The sequence below is a fragment of the Delphinus delphis genome, chromosome 14, assembly GCF_949987515.2.
Source record: "Delphinus delphis chromosome 14, mDelDel1.2, whole genome shotgun sequence".
NCBI lineage: Eukaryota > Metazoa > Chordata > Mammalia > Artiodactyla > Delphinidae > Delphinus > Delphinus delphis.
Genome location: NC_082696.1, coordinates 43303401 through 43330430, shown reverse-complemented (window position 1 = coordinate 43330430; position 27030 = coordinate 43303401). Strand labels below are relative to the sequence as shown.

Genomic DNA, 27030 nt, shown 5'->3' with positions numbered 1-27030 from the left:
TTGAAGATAACAGATGTATATATATATACGTTAAGTACTATTATTTCCTCAGTTTCACTCTCCCAAATCAAAAATTCTGAATATTTTTCGGAGTATTTATACTTACTTTCACATTACTTATCAAAACTGTTACCCAAATTTACACACCCTTCATCAGTTCATAAATTGCTATCACAGAAATATTTAGATCTGCATCCTGCCGCGTTCATTTTACAAATTCAAAAGTGAAGCCTGGAATCCGAATCTAGAACCCAGATCTCAGGCCTTCCAGTTGACTTCTCCCCCGGATTCACTCTGGCTATTCTGCAGTTGGGCCGATCCTTCTGGACTCGCCCGATGCACTAACAGAGCTTCTGCATCTCTGCCCACTGGATCTTTTGTTTGTTGTTTTTTTTTTTTTTTTGCGGTACGCGGGTCTCCCACTGCTGTGGTCTCTCCCGTTGCGGAGCACAGGCTCCGGACGCGCAGGCTCAGCGGCCATGGCCCACGGGCCCAGCCGCTCCGCGGCATGTGGGATCCTCCCGGACCGGGACACGAACCCGCATGCCCTGCATCGGCAGGCAGACTCCCAACCACTGCGCCGCCAGGGAAGCCCTGCCCACTGGATCTTACACTCTCGTGGGATGCCAAGAACTTGGAGGTTCCAGGAACGTAGAAATCACCTGTGACCCGCCACTAGCCATCACCAGGACATGCCTTTGCCCAGTCTCCCGCTGCCACAGCGTCCTAACCCGGAAACCTGGTCCCGCCTCCGGTCCCGACTCCCCCAGAGTCCCGCCTCCAGCTACATAGTCACGCCCCCGCACGCCAGGCCGGCCTTAAGCCCAGACAAGTCGGGCAAGGATGCGCCGCTGAGAGTGGCTTCTCAGGCTCAGGCCCTGCAAAGCCCAGGAACCAATCCTTAGGTGTCCATGGCAAATGCCAGACCGGGTGTCTTCACTATCCCTGCAAATCCCGAGCGGGCGTGGGACAGGCGGCCCACCGGCCAGGCCCAACGAGTCGAACGCGGAACTAGGGAGCAGGCGGAGGCAGGCGCTGGGCTGTGGCTCAGCAGGCCTAGCCTGGCTTTGGGCCTCCGGCCTCTCAGCCGGGGACTCTGCGCCTGCGCCCGCCCGGCAGCTGCCTGCTCTCCCAGTGCGCCGCGGTCCCGGCTGCCGCGCGCCGCCTGGGTGTCTGGGCGATCCATGGGCTGCAGCGAGGGCCGCGATGACAGATTACGGCGAGGAGCAGCGCAACGAGCTGGAGGCTCTGGAGTCCATCTACCCTGACTCCTTCACAGGTGACTTACGCGGCCGCGGGCCCGCAGCTACTCGGGGTGGAGTGGGACCGGCCGCCACCGCCACGGCCCTCGGCATCCTGGGCCAGGATGGAGAAGGGAACGGAGAGGCCGTGTGGCCACCGCGCCCTCTTCTCTACTTCTCTTCAAGGGTTCAGGCATCTACGAGTAACTCTACGGCTGTTTTCTCTTCTTCGCTTGTTTCCTGAAATCTGAAAGTCCGGGCGAGGCTGGCGAGGTCCCTGGAGTCTCGGGCCTGGAATTCAGTCGGGGGCAAAACCAGAGAGTTCCATTGTGACTTAACAGCAGCCCGAGGTTTAGTGAAATACACGAATATAGATACTCCAAGTGGGAGTAGTCTTTCCAGTGCCGCACGAGTGTCAGTTTTCACATTTTCACCTCTATTCAGGTAGAAGCTGTTTTTCAGACGATGGCGTTTTAAAGTTTGTGGGATTCAGAATTCTCAGTTACCCAGAATCCGTTTTGAGAGTAGTGTTGTCCCAGAAGTTTGTCGTTTTTCTTTTCTCTTCTTTCTTTCTTTCGTTCTTCTTCTTTTTTTACATTCTCATATTCTGCAGAATGCCCCATGAATGAGGTGGCCCAAATTTCAGGTCCACTGTAAGATCACAGGTAATTAGACCAATAGTAGGATATCATCAGGCCTGGCTTCCTGTTACTAGAAGCAAGGTAGTGGAGGCTCAGGAGAGGTAAGTGCTTGCTCTGGGTTGGCCAGAAAGTTAGTGGCAGGACTGGTAATAAGAGTAAGGTCTGGGGCTTGGGATCCAGCTCCAGCTGGGATGAGGGGGAGCAGAAGATTACTTGGGAAGTTGGGCTAATGTGAAATATTAATGAGAAGTTCATTTGGTATATTTTAAAGGAAGAGAATTCTTCAGTATTAAGCCTTCAGATGATTCTGAAAATGCTGCAAGATAACCATATCAATATGGCTTCTCTCACTTTACACTCAGTTTTTGAGAGGTGATCTAATAAAGCGAACATGAGCGAGTATAGCCTAGGTTTGTGGGATTTACCTTCCCTATCCCTTCCTTTGAGTGTTGTCCATCACTGATTGTCAGAATTCAGAGTGTAAGGTAATGTTATTTTAACTCATAAACTCCCTTTTCATTGTTTAGCTTAGTTTTCTTAGCTCTACCCTTTGATCACTGCTTGCAATGGTAGCAAATTTTGTTCTGCTTTGCCAACAGGCAGATGTCTCTCAGCTATCCCTGTATAGCTCCAGTCCTGTTCATGTTCTCTGTCAACAGCAGTACAGCTGTGCTGTGAGGATGTTAAGGGGATGAGTGAAGAGGGGTTTGAGAGTGTCATTAACTGGGTGAGTGTGTATGGAGTCTGGCTCCCTTATCTATCCTTGCTTATATATCAATGTCTAAATAAAATAGAATATAGGGTCAGTTGTTGGATATATTCTTAATCATGACGTTTGGTCATTTCTAGTATATTGGAAACGTAACAGGCATGAACACAGTGTAGGCAGAGTTAAGAAAGCATAAGATGTGCTGTTGTTTTCATTTCTTTGGGCATAAGGTGTCACTCATTAAGTACTGTGCACATAAGCATTTATGACAGTGATACATTTTTAACCCTAGAATAATTGGATGGTTCTTTCAAATTGTACTAAGCTCTGATGTAGTTCAGTATGTGAAATTCTTGTCAGATGCAAAAGTGCTTGAGGATTCCGAGCCAGGGTAATGAAGGACAATATGTGAATCTTTGACGCATCAAGTATTCTGCAGTGCCAGCTGAGCCCACCTGTCTCTAATTCCTATCAGCAGTCCTACAATTGCATTAAATAAATTAAAATGAGATGTCTTGATTTATAGTTCTTTAGGAACTTTGATCAAGTTCTGTATGATGCCTCAAGGAAAAGGCAGAGGGCTTTGGAATCATATATTTCCATGTTTGGTCTTTTGAAATTTTGAGGATTTGCAAGGTTTACTGTTTTACAGCTTTCTTTCGTGTTGATGATTTCATACTTTAATATTTTCATACCAGGTTTCAGAAAGAGACCTTGTTTGTGTCAGTTTGCCAAGGAACACTAATTGGTAGTTTTCAAACGTCACTTTGAATCACATTGAATATTAGATTTGGTAAATACTTTTTTTTAAGTACATGGTAGAGTGCTGACAGAGAAGCCTTTGTTAAGTACATCATGACCCCCTTGTGGATGCTGAAGAGGCACAGTTCAGCCAGCCATAGTCCTAGGCACATAGACCTAACCTGACTTTAGAATTGTTGCTTGACTATTTGCAGAGAACTTTTGGCCTGATGTTGCATTTGTTGTGAAATATGACAGATCATAATACAGTTTCTTCTCTGTGCCTATTCTGTAGCTTGACTGCACATTGATCCAATTCTCCTAACAACTAGTCTCCCAAAATGTAAATGGACTTTCCTGATACCACATTCTCCTTCAGTGCTTCACTTGACAAGGTCCTGCTAAGGTAGTTGAATTTGGTTATTTCCATTTCTGTGTCAAAATCCTGGCTATCGGGTGTTTTGTTGGAACAAATTGGTTAGCTTTAGGCTAATCAAAAGTTAGGTTCCCTTAATTCTCTTTGATCTTACAGAGAGGGGTACGTAATCCTGTATTTGCTTATATTAGTACCTCTAAGTAACACCCATGAGCTTAACAGTTAAAATTGCATCTTAGAGATGGGGCAGAAGTCATCTTGTGAAAGCAGTTTTTCTAGGACAGTCACTTTGTAAGATCCAAAGAGACTTATTTTATCATGAGCTGATCTGGTTCTTTGTGAAAACCTTAGTGTCATTTGTGTGTCCTGTTAGTGTACCTTTCAGCTACTACCTCCGTTTTCTCTGCTCTTTACAAAATCCTAAATTCTGTCTAGTTTACCATCATCTGCCCCTATATCACCTAACACTTATGCTCCTCCGCTGGTTCCTTCCGCAATGCCCACCAACCTTATTCTTTTTCTGAAAAGTATTTTGATCCACTCACAGTGGTGGAAGTCTGGTCTCTAGTGAAAGTTAATCTTTCCTCAACTCGCCCCAACTCACAGTGTGTAATGCATTGGGATAGGATTATTGCTTCATGAGAACTCAGGAATAATTCATCTTTTCAAGTTCAATTCAGTAAGTTTCCCTATTTTAGTAACCTCCAAGCTTTGGAATATAATCCCTTTTCCATTTTTTTTTAATTAGATTAAGCTATGATACGAACCCCCAAATAACTGGTTTTAAAAAGGTAAAAGTTTATTGCTCTTGCACATAAATGATAGATGTGTAGCTCTGGTGCAAGAATTCTTCAGGGACCCAGGCTTCTTCTTAGTTCTTTGTCATTGCTAAGATGTAGTCTCATGCTCATGGTGAAGATGGCAGCATTCCTTTTCCAGGCAATAGGATAGATAAAGGAAGGAAGGGAAAAAAAGAAGAAGAAGAAGAAGTAAAAGACAGCAGTTTCTTAAGAAATTTCTTAAATATTTCTTAAATTTCCTTAAGGAAATTTCCTCAAAACTATAAAAGGGCTTATTTCTTTCTATCCCATTAGCTGGAACTCGGTCATTTGGTGAGACCTAACTGGAAGGGATGCTGGGAAAGATAGTCTTCATCCTGGGTGGGCAATACGCTCAGTTAAAAATGGTATAACTGGAAGAAGGGGAGAGTGGATATTAGCAGTGTTCTCCAATATTTTTTTTTGTTTGTTCCTGGTTCACAATTTTCTCTCTGTAATGGCAGTTTGGTGGAATGCGTATCAGCTCTTTGTCCTTGGACAAATCATATAACCTCTCCAAGCCTCAGTTTACATATCTATTTAATAAGGAATAATGTAAGTGTAAAAACTTTATAACTGTTAAACAAATATAAGATACTCTTTACTAGAAATTTACCATCTTAGTTGTGGATTCTTCTAATAACATGGCTTCATAACTCCCGTCTTTATCAACGAACAGTTTTTTTCCTCCAACTGCAGGGGCCATAGCCACAGCTTGGATGGGCCATCTTTAAAATTTTGGCCTCTGAAATTCCTCTTTCTGTCTATAAGCTTTGTAGCCCTACGGTTTTTCATTCCCATGCTTTTAGTGAACATGCCTCTCATCATGAATTCTCATGGTTTGTTAGTTTATCAGCTTCTTTCTTGTTCATCTTGCCTCCCTCTCCTGTCTAGCTCCCAAGGTCAGGCAGTTCAGGGATGTTCTTGCTAGCATTCCCATGTCCTCATTTACCACATGGGGTCCTCATTTACCATATATTTAGTATACTTATTGTTAGAAGCTCAATCTCTTGGGAAAAGACATCAGGTAAATAATTTACAACACAATGTGATGATTCTTTCATGGAGGTTCATATAGAATGCAGCCACAGCAAAGGGAGAGGGGACGGTCTGAGTTGTTTTGGAGAGCTGAGGGGTGATGAGTTATGTGAATGAGACTGGGGGATGGGGCATATGTGCAGAAGCATGACTCTGTGAGAGCCAAATGTGTTCAAAGGACAAGTAGCTGGGTATGGCTAGAAAGTAAAGTTGAGAGTCACGGAAAATGAGACTGACAAGTACACAGGGGCCAGATCACGAAGGGCCTTGTTAGGGATTTAGATATGATCTTACAGGCCAATGGTTCATTCCCCCGTTCCCCCTACCAACAGCTGCTCAGACACATACAGCAGCACATAGAGACTGCCATGTCAGAGCTGGATCTCTCGGTACTTAGGTGGATTCACAAATAAAATAGGCTTCTCTTGAGTTTGTTTTTACCTGTCATGGCTGCTACTTTTCTTTTAACCTTTGGCACTTTTTCCTCCTCTTACTTTTGTTCTGCAAATTTAGGATCCCTTACATAGCTGACATTGGCCCTTATTTTTCTCTCTGTATTCTCTCTGGCGATTTCATTTAGTCGAATGGCTTTAGCTGTCACCTCTGTGGATGATCCCAAATTAAATTCAGGCCCAACTCTCTTTAGCCCCATTTGCCCATTTCTAATTGCATACTTGATACCTCCAACTGAAATTCTGTGTTCTTCAAATACATCTGGTTTTTCTTTTCTATTTCTGGTTTTTGTTATTGGCACTGCCTACAAATTCAAGTTGTCACACATCACCATCTTAGATTTGTCCCTGTTCTCTGCTGTTCCCATTGCTCCCAGCCTAGTTCAGAACCTCATTAACTTTGCTGAAACGATTTCAGTAACTATCAAGTTTCATCCTGCATCTAGTCTTGTTTTTCCCCTTCCACTTTATGCACTGTTGCTAGATTTATCTTCTATGCTTAGAAATAGAATTCTGACCTTATTACTTCTGCTAAAGAAAGCTATCACTGTCCACACTAAACTTTCAGCTGTATATTTTCAACTTGTTTTATTCACCGCATGTACATTCTCTAGTGGAATAATTTCTAATTCCTTGCATAGTCCTTAAGCTTTCACACCATTATACCCTTTGCCGTGTTACTCTATTCTGCATTCCTTTTCTCCATCTCTATTTACCAGTATGCCTTTATTCACAGCCTAGCTCAAATGACTTCCCTGGAATTTCTCAGCTGGAAAAATTTTTTTTAAAGAGAATGAAACTCTATACAGTTTATATTCAGTCCTGCCAGTTACTGGCTATATAACTCTTTTATCTCAGTTTCCACATCTCTAAAATTGGGATGATACTATATTTAACTGATTCAAAGACATAGTTTTACATGTAAACATTTCTGAAATATGAATTTGTCTTATAATTGATTACATATCATAGTTTAATTGGTAGTTTCTTAGTGGTACATAAAGTAAGGTGCATCACATAATTGATGGCATCTTAAACTTGGTGAAATGTGGTAACAGTATAAAAGCAGGATTTTGGTGTGAGAAGTAAAGGATCTTTGTGTAAATGCATAGAACAGCACAGGTGCAAAGTAATGCTCAATAAATGTTAGCTGTTGTTACTGGTTATAGGTAACCCCTAAATTACAGCCTCATGGAGCCCTAGAAAATGATAATAAGTTGGAATGTCATTGAGTTGAACCCTTATTTATATAGTTGCAATGTTTATATTTCATGACATGTAAATGCTAAGGTTGGTCATGAAAAGAAATAGGAATGAAGTACATCAAACATATTTTACACACGTTTGTTAGAAAAAAGGTAGGGCCAATCATATTATAAAAGCTTTATTATAATTACCTTTTAGGGACTTTTTCTGCATAGGCTGGACTGCCTGAGGCCTATTAAAATATGAGTCCAGTGAGTCTCTTATCTTCCTGACAAACACCTTTGTACTAACCATAGATGTTCATCATTGCTTCAAGTACTTTCAAACTTCAATTAAAATGAGGGAATATGTCTTGATTTTTTTTTTTTTTTTAACATTTTGGCCGTGCCACTGGGCATGTGGGATCTTAGTTCCCCCACCAGGGATCGAACCTGTGCCCCCTGTGGTGGAAGCACCGGAGTCTTAACCACTGGACTGCCAGGGAAGTCCCCTGAAACTTTTATTGATAATTCATTTTATTGATAATTCATTTATTTATGAAGACTTCAGAAGTTCTCGAATAGGAAAAGCTGAGTAGTTTTTGTGGTGACTTCTTCAGAGATCCCCTTACTCTTTCATGTCCGAAAGAGGCTGCTGAGCTGCACAGGGGTCAGGGCTTCCCAGGCCTGAAGTGAAGCACAGACTTTTCTTTTGGACTCAGCAGCAATCAAGGGTGACTTGAATTTTCCTTGTTTAATCATCTAATGGTTCTGAATATTAGTTCAGCTCTTTCATTGAGCCAAACTTTATTGAGTTTCTAGATACTGCCAGGCACTGATGTAGGAGTTCTCAGAGTTTTTACAGTATTCTTGTAGGGGAATAGATCATAAACAGGTAAATAGTATCAGATAGACATCAGGCTTCAAAATAGCATATAAAACTTTCTTATTTATGTAAATGTTGATTGACATGTCTTGCTTAACAAATTATAAGTAATTTGATACTTGGATTCATGGATAATTTTGTAATTCCATGGAAGATGGTAGATTTTCAATAATTTCTGAAAGAATAAAGCTTGGTTCTAGAGATGATATAGAAGAATGAGAGAGCTAGAAGACACAAACTCTAACAAATTAATATTTACTGTTTGTCATGGAGATTCTGAATTATATTTCAGAATATATAAGTATAAAAATTAGTGATAATACTGAGTATTTATGAGGGTAGGTTCTGATGAGAAACATCAATTTTTTTTTTTTGCCGTTTCATTTGGAAATTTTTTAGAATGTAATTTTCCATGTATAGGTGGAAATTTTGAATTAAAAAGTAAATTACTTATTTTAATTGATTTGATAAAACTCAAAGAGGGTATCTATTATAGGTATTTTTTTCCCCAGATTAAAGAAAACCCTAGATTTAAATAGAAATTGATGGATGTTTTATCGTTTGAATTGTTCTATTCAGTCTGTATTTATGGAAATGGAAATACAGGCTAGGAATCAGTTTCCAGGACTGGATATTGATATTTTACTAATAAGGAAAAGCATGTGCCGTAGGAAGCATCTTAATAACTTAATCTCTGTGTATAATTTCTTGCAGTATTATCAGAAAATCCACCCAGCTTCACCATTACTGTGACATCTGAGGCTGGAGAAAATGATGAAAGTAAGTCTAATCAAAAATACTTTAGGTTTTTCTAAGCCCTTCTCTCGGGAATTTTATTCATTCTGCAGCCATTGTGTTGGGCATTGCATGTGTGGAGGTGCTAAGGTGCTGTTAAGAATTTAGTATGAATGTTACATATTTCTTGTCAGTATTTACTATGGAATAATGACTTCTAGAGAAACAGAGAGGAAGTCAAGGAGATGTATTCTGACAGTAAGCTTAATTCTTAAAAGTGAAACAGAAACATTAACAATACAGCAGATAAGAAAAGGGTAGGACATATTTGTCAAGAACACTTGGCATGCACACGTAATTTAGTGGTTGTGTGGTATTCCTTGGCATAGCAAGGACTTTTTCCTTTTCGGATATTTAGATTGTTTACTGGACATTTGCTGTTATAAATTGGGCTGGATAAATACCTCTCTGCATTTTTCCCCTCTCTCTTTAGAATGGATATTGTACTGTTATTTAAGTATGTGTATACATAAAACCAAATAAAAACCAATATTATACAAGTGTAGAACTAAGACAAATATACAAATTGAAATAAAGGAGCTATAAAACTAATAAATTAAAATTAATTTAAATTTGATACATGTTGGGGGAAGAGTGTCTTAAGTTCTTTTCTGCTTTTAGTCCAGTTCAGTTAATATTGTAATTTGATAAGAATGTTGTATAAGTTGGTGTTAACCCCAAGGATTTTTTTTTTTTCCTGTCAACTAAAATTCTGTCATGGGTATTCAGTAATACCGTTTTAGTGGTGTCATTTGATAACTCTAAATCTGTCTTGTAGAATTGAAAATGAGGTTAGTATTGATATTACTGAAATCTGAATTAAAAAGCTGTTGAATACAGTTATTTACATATATTTATATAGATAGATATTTATATATATTTATATATAATTATATAAACTTCTTTGTTAACGTCATACATAAAAATTAAAACAAAATATCAAGCCAGCACATTTTGAGGTGTTTTTTTTTCCATTCCCATGGAGAGAAATCTAGATTTCAATTAAAATCATCAATATCAGGAAGTTTTAATAATTAAAATGTGAGTTACAGGAAAGGCAAAATCTAGACAAAGGGTCATTTTGATGAGTAAGTTTTAACAGAAAATGTTTAGCCCTACTGCTTAGTTGGCGAAATTGAGAATTCATCATGCTAGGTAGCAGAGAGATACTTTGCACTAATGCGCCTGTAAGAATCTCACACCTATACCAGTGTCAGATCTGTGAATTGGCACAGGCCAAAAGACTGGGGGAGCATGTATGGATGAGTCAGGTTAAAAGTTTCTCAGATAGCCTCTCAAACTGTCCAGTTCACAGCTGTGTACTCTAGCAACCCCTTAGCAGTGCCCTGCTGGCATTGTGCAGATAGCAGTATGGACTCCTGCACTGGAGCTGGCTCTGGTAGAGGCCTGAAAATGAGCCTAAGGTAGTACTTTTTCTGTATGTCATATTCAGTGCATTTTGTTCATCTTAAGGAGAGTTTTAAAAAGAATGTGTTCTTCATCCTCTTTCTCTGATGTGCAACATGATAAAATACTCATAAGTAGTAGATGTGTTAGAAGTGATCTTTGGTATTCCTGTGATTTGTTTTCACTTATATTTGTGGTACATGTTGTTTATGTTAGTAGTAATTATCTATCTGGTCTCATGGTAACCTTGTTTCTCTTTGTAGGAAAATCTGTTATGCTACTTTTCATTGACACATTGTAAATTAATTAATGATTCAACAAAGATGTTGACCTCTCTGTACTTTACATTTTAAGGTGTTCATATCAATCTCTTATCTTGTGTCTTTAGCTGTCCAGACTACCCTCAAGTTTACATACAGTGAAAAATACCCAGATGAAGCTCCCCTTTATGAAATATTCTCTCAGTTAAATCTAGATGATAATGATGTCTCAGACATTTTAAAATTATTAGCATTACAGGTAAGGAAGTAACAAGTTTTGTAATGGCATTATTTTATTGGCCTTAAATATTATACAGTAATGTTAAGGGTCAGAAAATGCTATTAAATATGTATAACCAGTGTTTTGAACAAGCAAAATTCATGATGTGTGTGTGTGTATATATATTCACAAAGCATCTTTATTTTTGTTTCCCACTGTACCTTTAAAATTTGAGTAAGAGAAGTTCTTCCTATACCCTTGTTTAAAACTCAGTTAACCCTGTGACTTGTAGGCGATAAAAATGTGATTAGGGACTCTAAGTTATAAACACAGTTAAAATTTGGTTCTCAGAATGCCTAGTCCCATGTAAACTTAAAAATTCCAACTTAAAAAACATTAAAACTCCTAACCCCCCTGACCTGTTGCAGGCTAGTTGCCTATAATTTGGTAAGAGAAGTGGTGGAAAATGGATATCAGAAAGTTCTTACCTGGCTATTTCTGTGATGGGATGGGCTACTCACAGTCTGGGCATGGGGGATATTTAAAGCTCTCTCTTGCTTGGGTAGAGAGTTTTCATGGGATCTTCAGAGTAGGGAGTAGGGAGGGCAAGTAAAATCTTACTCCACCAGCTTAAAACAGAAGTCCTGATTTTGTTTGTTTTCTAAGAAGAACTGACATAAAACATGTCTCCATCATAAATGTGACTTGTATATTTCAAAGACTATAGATGCTCTAAATGCTGACATTTTAAAAATATCTGGAGCTATTAGAGAATGAAGAGGGAAGGGATATATCAAACATTAATTGATGCTGATCTGGGCCCTGTTCACTCTGTTACCCAGTGTGAAGTTATATTAATTCTCTATATTTGGTTTAACATTCTTCTTGTAAAAACATTGCAGAGAGCCTGGAACAATATACTGTATTCAGTCAGTCATATATTAATGTAAGTTATTTGATCTGAGTGATTTTGTTAATATGCATTTTATATTTCATTTATACTCAAACTCCTTTCTTTCAAAAAGAAAGTTTTGATTTCTTTCTGATACTTAACCTGAGATCAGAGATAGAGCACATATTTGTATTTTTTCCCCTAAAAGTAGTTATATTAATTTTTAGTTATCAAAATAATGAATTTATATTATAGAAAACTCAGAAAATACAGAAAATAATGAAGAAGAAAATAAAGATTACCCTTAATCTCACCAGTCAGGTATAAATGCCTAATAACATTTTGGTACGAATTCAGAAAACTTTTTCCTACAGTAGCTAGCACTATCAGTTCTCCAGTATGTTATCATTATTTTAGTTCTTTGAGGGTATCTTAAGAGCTCTGACAATGGACTGAATTTTGAGGGCAAAGTGATTTTCTAATATAATACAACAATAAAGAATGTAGGTACTTTTATGATTTATCTTTATGTATCCTTTTTTCTTTCTATTTGTAATGGTTTAAAACTAAAATCATGAAAACACGCTGGAGAACTGATGTTGCTAGCTACTGCAGAAAAACGTTTTCTGAATTCTACGTATATTTATGATTATTACATAGAATTTATTGAAATTTCTTTTTTTCTCTGTTTTAGGTTGAATATGGCAAATTACAAGACTTTTAAAATGTTATTTTTATATATATGCTTAATTCTTAAGTGATCCAAGAGTCCAAACTTATGGTGTAACTGAATTAGTGATCATGTTATAAATGTATGAAGTGTAGTGATTACGCTGAAACACCTTTTTTCCCCCCACTGGTTAGTTAGTTGTTTTTATTTTTCTGAGAATTGTGTTTCTCACTACAACCGTTTTTTCTTTTTTGGTTACATAGACAGAAGAAAACCTTGGTATGGTGATGATCTTTACTTTAGTGACAGCCGTGCAAGAAAAATTAAATGAAATAGTAGATCAAATAAAAACTAGACAAGAAGAAGAAAAAAAACAAAAAGAAAAAGAAGCAGAAGAAGCTGAAAAGGTATATTTAAAAGTCAGATTTTCTTTCATTATTCTTTAAATCTGTATTTTTTGGGGGGGTTTGCTTTTGGAAATTTCAGTAATTTGGGGGGAATCACAAAAAGAAGCACAAGTAAATTTTAATAAAGCTTTACTAAGTAAAATTTTAGAAGGTCCCTCATTTAGTTGATGCACATGGCACAATAATGATTAATAATCAGTTAGTTAAAGGTTATTAAAGCTTATGCAGGTAAAATCAAGAAATATAAACTATTTCACTTACGGTATAGAGTTTAGAATTATAAAGCCTCCACCAGAGTGATTTAAATATTTACTAAATGTAAAGAAAACCTTAGATTCTAAAATGAAGTAAAAAAGATAAGCAATGATGTTAGTGTTATGAATTGATGTGTATTTAAACATATTAATATTGACAGTAGCAACTTTCTTCTTAACAGTGAATAGCAATGGGGACACATTACGTATTATCTTTGCTTTTTTGTAATAAAAATTAAAAAAGGACTTTTCCAGAGTAAATTGCCAAAACCAATTAGAGTAGCCAGTGCAGGCAGAAATCAGACTAAATATTTTAAACTTGAAACCATTTTTCTCTTTTTCCTGTGAGTGGCTGTATTCATTTGTCTAGAAGATCATTAGGCTTTATTTTCTAACTGTTGTATCATTTATCTGGTGGTGTGTCTTTCTTCTTTTCTAAGCAATTATTCCATGGCACTCCTGTTACAATCGAGAATTTCTTAAGTTGGAAGGCCAAGTTTGATGCAGAACTCTTGGAAATTAAAAAGAAACGAATGAAAGAAGAAGAACAAGCAGGAAAAAATAAATTAAGTGGTATGACCCCTCATATCCTGTTCCTTTAAGCCCTCCTATATTATTTCTTACATAGCAAGAGGATCATTTGGACAGATTTCTATAAGAAAATAATATACTTAGGCATCTAGGACAAAAAGAGAAAGCATTCTCTCCATATGGTGATGTTTCTTCACACATAATTATAATTAATTTTTATGGCTTATCTTTCATCTAAATATTGGAGTGGATAGATGTTGAGATATAATTACCATGACTTTTAGGATCACAAGCCTTAGGACTGATAGAATCAAACCGTTTGTTTTTCTAGGACTCTGAGGCAGATTAGGTTTTCACTTCTTCCATTTTAATGCAAATACATTTCATATGCCTCTTAGCTACTCACTGAGTTCATAAATTGATTGAAATTCACAGAAAAAACAGGTTTTAAGACTTGTTTTTTTTATAACTTGTTTATATTATTCTACTGTTTAAAGCATTGTAGGGGAGATGGAGGAAAAGTATGCCATTCGAGTTAAATATGTTTATTTCTTTTAGGGAGACAGCTATTTGAAACAGATCATAATCTCGACACATCTGATATTCAGTTCTTGGAAGATGGTAAGATAATGTTAGAATTCCACATGTACATAATGTGCTGTTTTTATTAAACCATGAAAATCATAGTGGTAACTTAATGTAAATTTTTCCTCCCAAGGCTATAAAGAAACACATTTTGAAGAATAAATTCAAATGTTTGATCAATTTGTACATTAAACTACAGCAAAGTATTTTTTTGGTAACATCTTTATTGGAGTATAATTGCTTTACACTGGTGTGTAAATTTCTGCTTTATAACAAAGTGAATTAGCTATACATATACATATATCCCCATATCTCCTCCCTCTTAGGTCTCCCTCCCACCCTCCCTATCCCATCCCTCTAGGTGGTCACAAAGCCCCGAGCTGATCTCCCAGTGCTATGCAGCTGCTTCCCATTAGCTATTTCTTTTACATATGGTAGTATATATAACTCCATGACACTCTCTCACTTCATCCCAGCTTACCCTTCCCCCTCCCTGTGTCCTCAAGTCCATTCTCTACATCCCTGTCTTTATTCCTGTCATGCCCCTAGGTTCTTCATGACATTTATTTCCTTAAATTCCATATATATGTGTTAGCATATGGTATTTGTTTCTCTCTTTCTGACTTACTTCATTCTGTATGACAGACTCTAGGTCCATCCACCTCACTACAAATAACTCAATTTCGTTTCTTTTTATGGCTGAGTTATGTTCCACTGTATATATGTGCCATATCTTCTTTATCCATTCATCCGATGATGGGCACGTAGGTTGTTTCCATCTCCGGGCTATTGTAAATAGAGCTGCAATGAACATTTTGGTACATGACTCTTTTTGAATTATGGTTTTCTCAGGGTATATGCCCAGTAGTGGGATTGCTGGGTCATATGATAATTCTATTTGTAGTTTTTTAAGGAACCTCCTTACTGTTCTCCATAGTGGCTGTATCAATTTACATTCCCACCACCAGTGCAGGAGGGTTTCCTTTTCTCCACACCCTCTCCAGCATTTATTGTTTGTAGATTTTTTGATGATGGCCATTCTGACTGGTGTGAGATGATACCTCATTGTAGTTTTGATTGTGCATTTCTCTAATGATTAGCGGTGTTGAGCATACTTTCATGTGTTTGTTGGCAATCTGTATATCTTCTTTGGAGAAATGTCTATTTAGGTCTTCTGTCCAGTTTTGGATTGGGTTGTTTGTTTTTTTGATATTGAGCTGCATGTGCTGCTTGTAAATTTTGGAGATTAATCCTTTGTCAGTTGCTTCATTTGCAAATATTTCTCCCATTCTGAGGGTTGTCTTTTGGTCTCATTATGGTTTCCTTTGCTGTGCAAAAGATTTTAAGTTTCATTAGGTCCCATTTGTTTATTTTTGTTTTTATTTCCATTTCTCTAGGAGGAAGGTCAAAAAGGATCTTGCTGTGACTCATGTCATAGAGTGTTCTGCCTGTGTTTTCCTCTAAGAGTTTTATAGTGTCTGGCCTTACATTTAGGTCTTTAATCCATTTTGAGTTTATTTTTGTGTATGGTGTTAGGGAGTGTTCTAATTTCATTCTTTTACATGTAGCTGTCCAGTTTTCCCAACACCACTTATTGAAGAGGCTGTCTTTTCTCCATTTTACATTCTTGCCTCCTTTGTCAAAGGTAAGGTGACCATATGTGTGTGGGTTTATCTCTGGGCTTTCTGTGCTGTTCCATTGATCTATACTTCTGTTTTTGTGCCAGTACCATACTGTCTAGATTACTGTAGCTTTTTAGTATAGTCTGAAGTCTGGGAGCCTGATTCCTCCAGCTCCGATTTTCTTTCTCAAAATTGCTTTGGCTATTCGGGGTCTTTTGTGTTTCCATACAAATTGTGAAATTTTTTGTTCTAGTTCTGTGAAAAATGCCATTGGTAGTTTGATAGGGATTGCATTGAATCTGTAGATTTCTTTGGGTAGTATAGTTATTTTCACAGTGTTGATTTTTCCAATTCAAGAACATGGTATATCTCTCCATCTGTTTGTGTCATCTTTAATTTCTTACATCAGTGTCTTATAGTTTTCTGCATACAGGTCTTTTGTCTTCTTAGGTAGGTTTATCCCTAGGTATTTTATTCTTTTTGTTGCAATGGTAAATGGGAGTGTTTCCTTAATTTCTCTTTCAGATTTTTCATCATTAGTGTATAGGAATGCAAGAGATTTCTGTGCATTAATTCTGTATCCTGCTACTTTACCAAATTCATTGATTAGCTCTACTAGTTTTCTGGTAGCATCTTTAGGATTCACTACGTATAGTATCATGTCTTCTGCAAACAGTAACAGTTTTATTTCTTCTTTTCCGATTTGGATTCCTTTTATTGCTTCTCTGATTGCTGTGGCTAAAAATTCAAAAACTAGGTTAATAGAGGTGAGAATAGGCAACCCTCTCTTGTTCCTGATCTTAGGGGAAATGGTTTCAGTTTTTCATCACTGAGAACGATGTTGGCTATGGGTTTGTCATATATGGCCTTTATTATGTTGAGGTAAGTTCCCTCTATTCCTGCTTTCTGGACGGTCTTTATCATAAATGGGTGTTGAATTTTTTCGAAAGCTTTTTCTGCACCTATTGAAATGATCATATGGTTTTTCTTCTTCAGTTTGTTAATATGGTGTATTGCATGATTGATTTGCGTATATTGAAGAATCCTTGCATTCCTGGGATACACCCCACTTGATCATGGTGTATGATCCTTTTAATGTGCTGTTGGATTCTGTTTGCTGGTATTTTGCTGAGGATTTTTGCATCTATGTTCATCAGTGATATTGGCCTGTAGTTTTCTTTCTTTGTGACATCCTTGTCTGGTTTTGGTATCAAGGTGATGGTGGCCTCGTAGAATGACTTTCGCAGTGTTCCTCTCTCTGCTGTATTTTGGTAGAGTTTGAGAAGGATAGGTGTTAGCTTTTCTCTAAATGTTTGATAGAATTCGCCTGTGAAGCCATCTGGTCGTGGGCTTTTGTTTGTTGGAAGATTTTTAAACACAATTTCAATTTCAGTGCTTGTGATTGGTCTGTTTATATTTTCTATTTCTTCCTGGTTCAGTCTTGGAAGGTTGTGCTTTTCTAAGAATTTGTCCGTTTCTTCCAGGTGGTCCTTTTTTTTTTTTTTTTTTTTGGTATGTGGACCTCTCACTGTTGTGGCCTCTCCCATTGTGGAGCACAGGCTCCAGATGCGCAGGCTCAGTGGCCATGGCTCACAGGCCCAGCCGCTCCACAGCACGTGGGATCTTCCTGGACCGGGGCATGAACCCATGTCCCCTGCATCGGCAGGCAGACTCTCAACCACTGCGCCACCAGGGAAGCCCCAGGTTGTCCATTTTATTGGCATATAGTTGCTTGTAGTAATCTCTCATGATCCTTTGTATTTCTGCAGTGTCAGTTATTACTTCTCCTTTTTCATTTCTAATTCTATTGATTTGAGTCTTCTCCCTTTTTTTCTTGATATGTCTGGCTAATGGTTTATCAATTTTGTTTATCTTCTCAAAGAACCAGCTTTTAGTTTTATTGATCTTTGTTATCATTTCCTTCATTTCTTTTTTATTTATTTCTGATCTGATCTTTATGATTTCTTTCTTTCTGGTAACTTTGGGATTTTTTTGTTCTTTTTCTTATTGCTTTAGGTGTAAGGTTAGGTTGCTTATTTGAGATGTTTCTTGTTTCTTGAGGTAGGATTGTATTGCTATGAACTTCCTTCTTAGAACTGCTTTTGCTGCATCCCATAGGTTTTGCGTCATCGTGTTTTCATTGTCATTAGTTTCTAGGTATTTTTTGATTTCCTCTTTGATTTCTTCAGTGATCTCTTGGTTATTAAGTAGTGTGTTGTTTAGCCTCCATGTGTTTGTATTTCTTACAGATTTTTTCTGTAAGATATCTAGTCTCATAGCGTTGTGGTTGGAAAAGATACTTGATACGATTTCAATTTTCTTAAATTTACCAAGGCTTGATTTGTGACTCAATAAATGATCTATCCTGGAGAATGTTCTATGAGCACTTGAGAAGAAAGTGTATTCTGTTGTTTTTGGATGGAATGTCCTATAAATATCAATTAAGTCCATCTTGTTTAATGTATCATTTAAAGCTTGTGTTTCCTTATTTATTTTCATTTTGGATGATCTGTCCATTGGTGATAGTGGGGTGTTAAAGTCCCCTACTATTATGTTACTGTCAATTTCCCCTTTTATTATGGCTGTTAGCATTTGCCTTATATATTGAGGTGCTCCTATGTTGGGTGCATAAATATTTACAATTGTTATATCTTCTTCTTGGCTTGATCCCTTGAGCATTATGTAGTGTCCTTCTTTTTCTCTTCTAATAGTCTTTATTTTAAAGTCTATTATGTCTGATATGAGAATTGCTACTCCAGCTTTCTTTTGATTTCTATTTGCATGGAATATCTTTTTCCGTCCCCTCACTTTCAGTCTTTACGTGTCCCTAGGTCTGAAGTGGGTCTGTCGTAGACAGCATATATACGGGTCTTGTTTTTGTATCCATTCAGCCAATCTATGTCTTTTGGTTGGAGCATTTAATCCCTTTACATTTAGGGTAATTTTTGATATGTATGTTCCTATTCCCATTTTCTTAGTTGTTTTGGGTTTGTTATTGTAGGTCTTTTCCTTCTCTTGTGTTTCCTGCCTACAGAAGTTCCTTTAGCATTTGTTGTAAAGCTGGTTTGGTGGTGCTGAATTATCTTATTAGCTTTTGCTTGTTTGTAAAGGTTTTAATTTCTCCGTTGAATCTGAATGAGTTCCTTGCTGGGTAGATTAGTCTTGGTTGTAGGTTTTTCCCTTCATCACTTTAAATATGTCCTGCCACTCCCTTCTGGTTTGTAGAGTTTCTGCTGAAATATCAGCTGTTAACCTTATGGGGATTCCCTTGTATGTTATTTGTTGCTTTTCCCTTGCTGCTTTTAATATTTTTTCTTTGTATGTAATTTTTGATAGTTTGATTAATATGTATCTTGGCGTGTTTCTTCTTGGATTTATTCTGTATGGGACTCTCTGTGCTTCCTGGACTTGATTAACTATTTCCTTTCCCATATTAGGGAAGTTTTCAACTATCATCTCTTCAAATATTTTCTCCGTCCCTTTCCTTTTCTCTTCTTCTCAGACCCTTATAATTTGAATGTGGGTGTTTTTAATGTTGTCCCAGAGGTCTCTGAGAGTGTCTTCAGTTCTTTTCATTCTTTTTTCTTTATTCTGCTCTGTGGTAGTTATTTCCACTATTTTACTTTCCAGGTCACTTATCCATTCTTCTGCCTCAGTTATTCTGCTGTTGATTCCTTCTAGAGAATTTTTAATTTCATTTATTGTGTTGTTCATCATTGTTTATTTACTCTTCAGTTCTTCTGCATCCTTGTTGAATGTTTCTTGTATTTTCTCGATTCTATTTTCAAGATTTTGGATCATCTTTACTATCATTACTCTGAATTCTTTTTCAGGTAGACTGCCTATTTCCTCTTCCTTTGTTTGGTCTGGTGGGTTTTTACCTTGCTCCTTCATCTGCTGTGTGCTTCTCTGTCTTCTCAGTTTGCTTAACTTACTGTGTTTGTGATCTCCTTTTTGCAGGCTTCAGGTTCGTAGTTCCTTTTGTTTTTGGTGTCTGCCCCCAGTGGCTAAGGTTGTGTAGGCTTCCTGGGGGAGGGGACTAGAGGTTGTGTTCTGGTGGATGAGGCTGGATCTTGTCTTTCTGGTAGGCAGGACCTCCTCTGGTGGTGTGTTTTGGGGTGTCTGTGACCTTATGATTTTAGGCAGCCTCTCTGCTAATGGATGGGATTGTGTTCCTGTTTTGCTAGTTGTTTGGCATAGGGTGTCCAGCACTGTAGCTTGCTGGTCATTGAGTGGAGCTGGGTCTTAGCGTTGAGATGGTGATCTCTGGGATAGCTTTCACCGTTTGATATTACATGGAGCTGGGAGGACTCTGGTGGACCAATGTCCTGAACTCTGCTCTCCCACCTCAAAGTCACAGGCCTGACAGCCGGCTGGAGCACTGAGACCCTGTCAGCCAGAAAGAAAGAGAGAGAGAGAGAGAAGGAGAGAGAGAGAGAGAAAGAAAGAGCAACCAAGCCAAAAAAACAAATCCAGCAATGATAACAAGTGCTAAATTATACTAAAACCAAAATAAAACAAACAAAAAAAACAGACAGAACCCTAGGACAAATGGTAAAAGCAAAGCTATACAGACAAAATCACACACAGAAGCATACACACAAAAAGAGAAAAAGGAAAAAAATATATATATTGTTGCTCCGAAAGTCCACCGCCTCAATTTGGGATGATTCGTTGTGTGTTCAGGTATTCCACAGATGCAGGGTATATCAAGTTGATTGTGGAGATTTAATCCGCTGCTCCTGAGGCTGCTGGGAGAGATTTCCCTTTCTCTTTGTTCGCACAGCTCCTGGGGTTCAGCTCTGGATTTGGACCCTCTGCGTGTAGGTCGCCTGAGGGAGTCTGTTCTTTGCTCAGACAGGACGAGGTTAAAGTATCCGCTGATTCGGGGGCTCTGGCTCACTCAGGCTGGGGGGAGGGAGAGGTATGGAATGCAGGGCGAGCCTGTGGTGGCAGAGGCCAGCATGATGTTGCACCAGCCTGAGGTGCGCCGTGTGTTCTCCCAGGAAAGTTGTCCCTGGATCCCGGGACCCTGGCAGTGGCGGGCTGCACACGCTCCCAGGAGGGGAGGTGTGGATAGTGACCTGTGCTCACACACAGGCTTCTTGGTGGCGGCAGCAGCAGCCTTAAAGTCTCATGCCCGTCTCTGGGGTCCGCGCTGGTAGCCGTGGCTCGCGCCAGTCTCTGGAGCTCGTTTAGGCAGTGCTCTTAATCCCCTCTCCTTGCACCCCGAAATAATGGTCTCTTGCCTCTTAGGCAGTTCCAGACCTTTTCCCCGGACTCCCTCCCGGCTAGCTGTGGGGGAGTACCCCTTCAGGCTGTGTTCATGCAGCCAACCCCAGTCCTGTCCCTGGGATCGACCTCCGAAGCCCGAGCCTCAGCTCCCAGCCCTCGCCCGCCCCGGCGGGTGAGCAGACAAGCATCTCGGGCTGGTGAGTGCTGGTCGGCACCGATCCTCTGTGCGGGAATCTTTCTGCTTTGCCCTCCGCACCCCTGTTGCTGCGCTCTCCTCCGTGGCTCTGAAGCTGCTTCCCCCGCCTCTGCCACCCCCTACCCCCATCTCCACCTGTGAAGGGGCTTCCTAGTGTGTGGAAGCTTTTCCTCCTTCACAGCTCCCTCCCACTGGTGCAGGTCCCGTCCCTATCCTTTTGTCTCTGTTTATTCTTTTTCCTTTTGCCCTACCCAGGTACGTGGGGGGTTTCTTGCCTTTTGGGAGGTCTCAGGTCTTCTGCCAGCGTTCAGTAGGTGTTCTGTAGGAGTTGTTCCACGTGTAGATGTATTTCTGATGTATTTGTGGGGAGGAAGGTGATCTCCGCGTCTTACTCTTCCGCCATCTTGAAGGTCTCCCCCCAGCAATGTATTTTTTAAAGTTTTATGATAACTTAAGCAGTATCAAAGATAGCAATAGATAAACAATGTGGTCACGTTTGCCTCTAACAACTAGTAAACCAGGTCACTATGACTCAAGTGACCTGTTTCCTTCAAATTTCTAGTATCACAAGTCTATGGTCTATCATGGAGCTTTATAAAAACCTCAAGCGTAGAACTAACCAAAAGTCTTAGATTTTATATCACTCTCACCGTCTTTGGCACCTCTAGTCCCTTGTGCTTTCCTTTTCTTTTTTATCCTGACCTTTATGCTCTTGCTGCCTTTGTCCATCCATTGTCCATCCATCCACAAATATTTATTGCATCCCTGTAAGGCAGGCACTGTCCTGGCTGCTGAGGATACAGCAGAGAACAATTTAGACAGATTTCCCTGCCCTCATGGAGCTTGAGCCCTATGTGTATCTCTTAAACTGAGCTCCTTACTCAGTCACCCCTCCAGTAGCTCCCTGGGTTCTGTACTTCATTGTCCTTCTGTCATGCCCATTATGCCAGCTGGGGATCCTCTAGCATCTGGCCTTTCGACCTTGTTCCTGGACTACCTTCTGGAAAAGGTTAAGAAGGTTCAGAATCAGCTATCTGTTGAGGTGGCCCACTGCTAAATCATGCTTCTTAACCTGAGCTGGGCTCCTACTGACACTGAGCAATTTTTTTTAATTTTAATATCTTATTACATTCTTGTTCTAAGATTTTTAGTCTCAAAAAAAAAATTCCAAAACCAAAAACCGTGATACAGAAAACAAGGATATCTTCATCTATCCTCCTTCTCATTTTAGGAGCTTATTTTCCTTTCTATTTTGTTGATAAGTTTTAGATCCAGAAAGTTGAGTCTCATTCTCTCTTGAACTTTAAAAGTTTTACTGTCTTTACTCATTTTTGACTCTTTTCCTTGTCTAATGGATCAAGTGTCTCCTTATATCCAGTAACTTACCAAAAGCTCTGTTGATTCTGCCTCTGAAATGTCTTTTCAGCTCTTTCCTCCTAATTTGAAAGTTTTGTTATTTTTCAACTGGACTTTAGTAATAGCTTCATAAATTATTTCCCTGCCTCAGTCTCTTCCTCCTGGTGCCCTTTCCTACCTTGTAGTCACCACCTCTGAGGTGGTATTTCTAAAAGCCATGTGTAATGATGCCATTTCTCTCCGTACGGTCCTCTGCTGCTTAGAGGGAGAGGTTGACCTGCACAGTCATTCAGTTTGGCCTTCATCTGTGTTATCTCCAGATGTTTTTCCTCAAGAATCTTGTGTTCCACTTAGAAGTATTCAAGGTCTTAGCTCTTCTCTCTGCCTTTGCATAACCTACCTAGAATTGCTTCATCCTGGCCCCTTTTCTTCTGGTTGCGTTCAAATTTATCATGAAGATATTTCAGATGTCGTCTGCTCTGTGAGGGCTTTACTGCTTCTCCCAGGCTGAGTCAGTTATTCGTCGGCTTGGACTTGACAAATTGTATTTTATTACTGAACTGCTCTTAGGCATGAAGCAAGACTCCTTCTCATTAAGTTGAATGTCAGTGGACTAGAGTCTGAGAGGGAAAGAAGGTAAACAATGCTTGGTGATTTAAGAGTACTCTGATATCCTACTTTATTTACTACAGATAGACTGAAGAGTGAAGATGTTTCATACAAAGCCTGGGTGTTACTTCCTATAGAGCTTAGACATTTGGAATCTTAGAAAGGCATACCACTGGTTACAGGGGAAGTGGGTGAGAGTGAAGATCAAATTTGTCAATTAATTATAAGTATGGTTGAGCTTTAATGATGTATATATCTCCAGTATTGGAAGAGATAAACTCTTGGTACAGGTCTCCTGGTCAGTGATAATCAACTTTGTATCATCATTGTCTTCAACTTATAACATGCCAGATCATAAATAATTCATTCTAGATTGGCTTTTTTTGTAGCTGGATTTTTTAGACTATGAACTGGAACCATGAAGTTGCTCTTAAAATGTGTCTCTGCTGACCAATGCAGATCACTGTTGGTATGAGTAGTAGTTCAGGATTTCGTCACTTGCACCTCAGATGCACATTTAAGAAGTCTCTGTTTGGTACTGCCATTGGGTTGTATCTTTTATTTCTGAGCGTAAGACTGCAGGGGAAATCTTCTGTCTTTTGCAGCTGGAAACAACGTGGAGGTAGATGAGTCTTTGTTCCAGGAAATGGATGACTTGGAGCTGGAGGATGATGAGGATGACCCAGACTACAATCCTGCTGACCGGGAGAGTGACTTGACCGACTAATGGACTAGCCCGTCTCCAGAGAGGCTTGACTGCCATAGCATCTGTGGCTGTGCTAAGAGGGTGTTGATTTTCCTTTCTTTTTTCTAAGAAAAAATAATTTTCAGGAGAATATTCTTCTGATGGCTTTCATCATTGAACTTAATAAACTGATCTTAAAATTTCAGATATAAAATGTTCAATTCCTCTTATTGGTGGGAAGAAGGCCACATGTTTAAAATCATTTAGTGTTGGAGAGAAATTCTGCCTAAAACACCAAGACTGGAAGGTCAGCTGTTGCTGTACCCAGGTGTGGGTTTACATGCAAGGAATTGGAATAACTTGGAATTTCTGTGCTAGAGACTGGTGGCGTTTGAATTCTAAGGTTTGTCATTCATATAAAATATTAGAAGACTGAGGTGAACAGAGCATTAAACCTTCTGAATTCTAGCCTTCGGGCATAATAAATTTAAGTCTTAACAAAACCAGAAGCCCATATAATAGTCAGGAGTAAAATGGACTTTAGTCATATAGTAGTATCTGCATCAGAATCATGTTTGAGTTATTAAAAAGTGTGCACTCCTGGTCCCTTCTCAGTGGAGGTTAATAAACACTGAGCCTCATTCTGAGTTTTAAAACAGTGAAATCTCATACCTGTGACACAGGTGATTGTGATGCACACTCCTGATGAAGAACTACTGTCCTACAGTTGTCAAGTCTATAAATTGTGATTTTCCCCACTTTTCTAATTAACCAGTCTGAAGTGGTTTGAATTCTTGGGATTGTACACTGTCTGCAAGAGTACCACACATCCACATTCATGCACACATTAGACCTTTGTGATAATTTGGAATGATCGACTTGGGGGCTCCAGGCAGGAGAGCCAGGCTTCGTGCAAGTTATCCAGTCATTGCAGTTCTGGAGGATTGAATCTTAACTGCAATAGGAAATCACTTGTGCTATTGCAAATGGCTTCCTCAATTCAGAAATACTATGTACCCACAAACACAGCAATATCAATCCATGTTTATTTTTGAAGTCAGACCTTATGATTAAAATAAAGTTAAGACAGAACTATCATTGCGGAATTTAATGCTTTTCACCCACCTTGATCCTGACCAATAAAGAGGAATAGCAGTAATGTTCAGTATTTCTATGCAGAGAGAAGTCCAAAAGTTTGTTACGTGAGATTTTGCTTTTCCTAAGGAGAGATCCTTTCTGCAGCTGATCAGCAGTTGCATAAGAACCTGAAGGAGTGGTTCAGTTAAGAAAAGCAGTCGTGAGCAGTGTAGTATGAGGTCAATGAAGACTTGACCTTGAAGTATCAAGAATGATTACACTTGCCCCTCACATAATTTTTTAAAGTCTAAGTTTTACACATTTTCTACAGATATTGAATAACCACCTTTGTCATTTCAGAATGTAGGCAGACCCTAATGAAATGGAAATAAAGACAACCTGGTTAGTTCTAATGATAATCCCAAATATTTTCACCCGGAGTAAAAATTAACTTTACTGTTGGCTTTGTATTCTGGGAATTAACCAAAGACTCTGCTTCTCAAACTGGAGCACACTTAATTCCTGGATGTGTAACAGCATGACTGGTAGTATTTGAAGCAATAATTGGCCCGTCCTGAATTATCAGTTTTGCTCTTGGATTTGGGAAAATTTTTGTTTTGGTTTTTCTACTCGTGTTAACTTGTATACAGTATTATTAAGTTAAAAACATACACAGATATTTGTATTCATTGCTGTATCCCTGGAACAATGGCGCTGAGTAGGCACCTAATTGTAGGAATAGTATGCAAGATGCTTATGCATTTTAAAGATAAAATATAAGGGTTCAAAGAAATGTTCTATTTGCTGTCTGCAACTTTGAGTAATGCTTCTGGGTTCTGCTTTACATCACATTCTCCTGGCAGCAAGCATGCCTTAGGGAAAAAAAAGTAGATAAATACTAACCTAAGGTAACACATCTAAAAGGTTACAGGAACATTTCCTAGTTGAGGTAAAACCAAGAAAGATATCAGTAACATCTCTTATCAGTGAAAAGGATGAGATCATTGATTTTACTGTCCCAAACTCCCAAGATATATGTGCCAAGAAGTAAAGAGATGCATTCTTGGATTCCAGAAGAAAGGAAGTTGTGGGTTTTCAATATTTATGTGCTAGCTGGTTGTTAGGTGTTATGAAGGTGCAAACAGATAGTAAGTAAAAGACTGCAAGTAGCTCCTAGTGTTTGTCTTTCAGAGAACATACATGACAGGCAGCAATCGTAGGGATTGTATGATTATGGGTCAAAATGAGTCACACAGTTCAAGAACTGTAGGGAGTAATTTTAGAGAGACCATTGAGGTCTAACGTGACAGGGAAAGTTTTCCACAAACGACACATGGAGTGTGAATTTATGTAGATAGGTAAATGTGAATGACACTAGTTTGTTTGCTGCCTTAGGACCTGTGTCTGAGTAACAGAGATGACAGAATGTTGCCAAAAGTTGTACTGTGAAGTTTATAGGTTTCTTTTTCATGTCACCTTTCTTGGGCAAACTCATCAAAGGACTTGAAAGAAGGGGGGTGTGTTGGATTCCAAATGTACTAACTCCCCTCCATCAATAAAAGATGGGAAAATGCTGGGGAAGTTTCAAGAATATTGTAAAGGGTTTCAATATTTCAAATTTCAAAAATTTCACAGTGCTGTGCAAAGCCATAACAGCACCTGAGCTAAAAGGAGAAACCAATAATTATTTAAAATTTGGATAATTCATTTATCATGGATTTTTACATTGATTTTTATTTTTTAAATGCAGCATTAAAATATTATTTATCTTTGTTGAATTTTATGCATCTCCTTAAATTTTGCACCCAGGGTAAGTGCCTCACTCACCTGACCATCGTCCTTGCTGTTTCAAAGAGGTTCTCAGGATCCTATGGCCTCCATCCCAAAGAACATTAGGTAGAAAGACCAGGAAAAGAAACTACTTTTTCAGGTAAAGTGGGCTTCTCTGCATAAGTGAAAGTGCTCAGTGGACAAACAAAATGAAGCCATATTACTACCGGCCAAATAGTTAAGGTAAAGTAATTAAGGACATGAAATTACTGGAGTGTGGGCTGCTGCCACATGCCCAAGACATTAAAAAATAGGTCAGTGGCTTTACTCATACCAGTCCAAGCTTATTTAAATGTGATAGACGTCTTCATTA

At 38.8% G+C, this 27030-nt stretch overlaps 1 protein-coding gene across 4 annotated transcripts; it reads left to right on the top strand.

Annotated features, from left to right (window-relative positions):
• Positions 1-903: 903 nt before the first annotated feature.
• Positions 904-25685, top strand: RWDD1 (RWD domain containing 1). 4 transcript variants are annotated; one of them, XM_060030052.1, is made up of 8 exons: positions 1148-1279; positions 2482-2609; positions 3628-3738; positions 8801-8866; positions 12594-12737; positions 13432-13564; positions 14081-14143; positions 23731-25685. In XM_060030052.1, the coding sequence occupies exons 4-8, from the start codon at positions 8858-8860 to the stop codon at positions 23850-23852; spliced, it is 471 nt and encodes a 156-aa protein (XP_059886035.1). In that variant the 5' UTR covers positions 1148-1279; positions 2482-2609; positions 3628-3738; positions 8801-8857; the 3' UTR covers positions 23853-25685. The 4 variants fall into 4 exon arrangements, with proteins under 4 accessions (XP_059886034.2, XP_059886035.1, XP_059886037.1 ...); XM_060030051.2 differs by lacking the exons at positions 2482-2609; positions 3628-3738 and adding an exon at positions 10677-10807 and having other exon boundaries at positions 904-1279; XM_060030054.1 differs by lacking the exon at positions 2482-2609.
• Positions 25686-27030: the final 1345 nt, after the last annotated feature.

What these genes read in the sequence shown, in the direction of transcription:
- RWDD1 (XM_060030051.2), top strand. Translation starts at nt 919, where the DNA reads ATGCCAGACCGGGTGTCTTCACTATCCCTGCAAATCCCGAGCGGGCGT. An exon ending in AAGCAGAAGAAGCTGAAAAG is followed by an intron (nt 12,738 to 13,431) that starts GTATATTTAAAA and finishes TTCTTTTCTAAG; the next exon opens with CAATTATTCCATGGCACTCC. An exon ending in AGGAAAAAATAAATTAAGTG is followed by an intron (nt 13,565 to 14,080) that starts GTATGACCCCTC and finishes TATTTCTTTTAG; the next exon opens with GGAGACAGCTATTTGAAACA.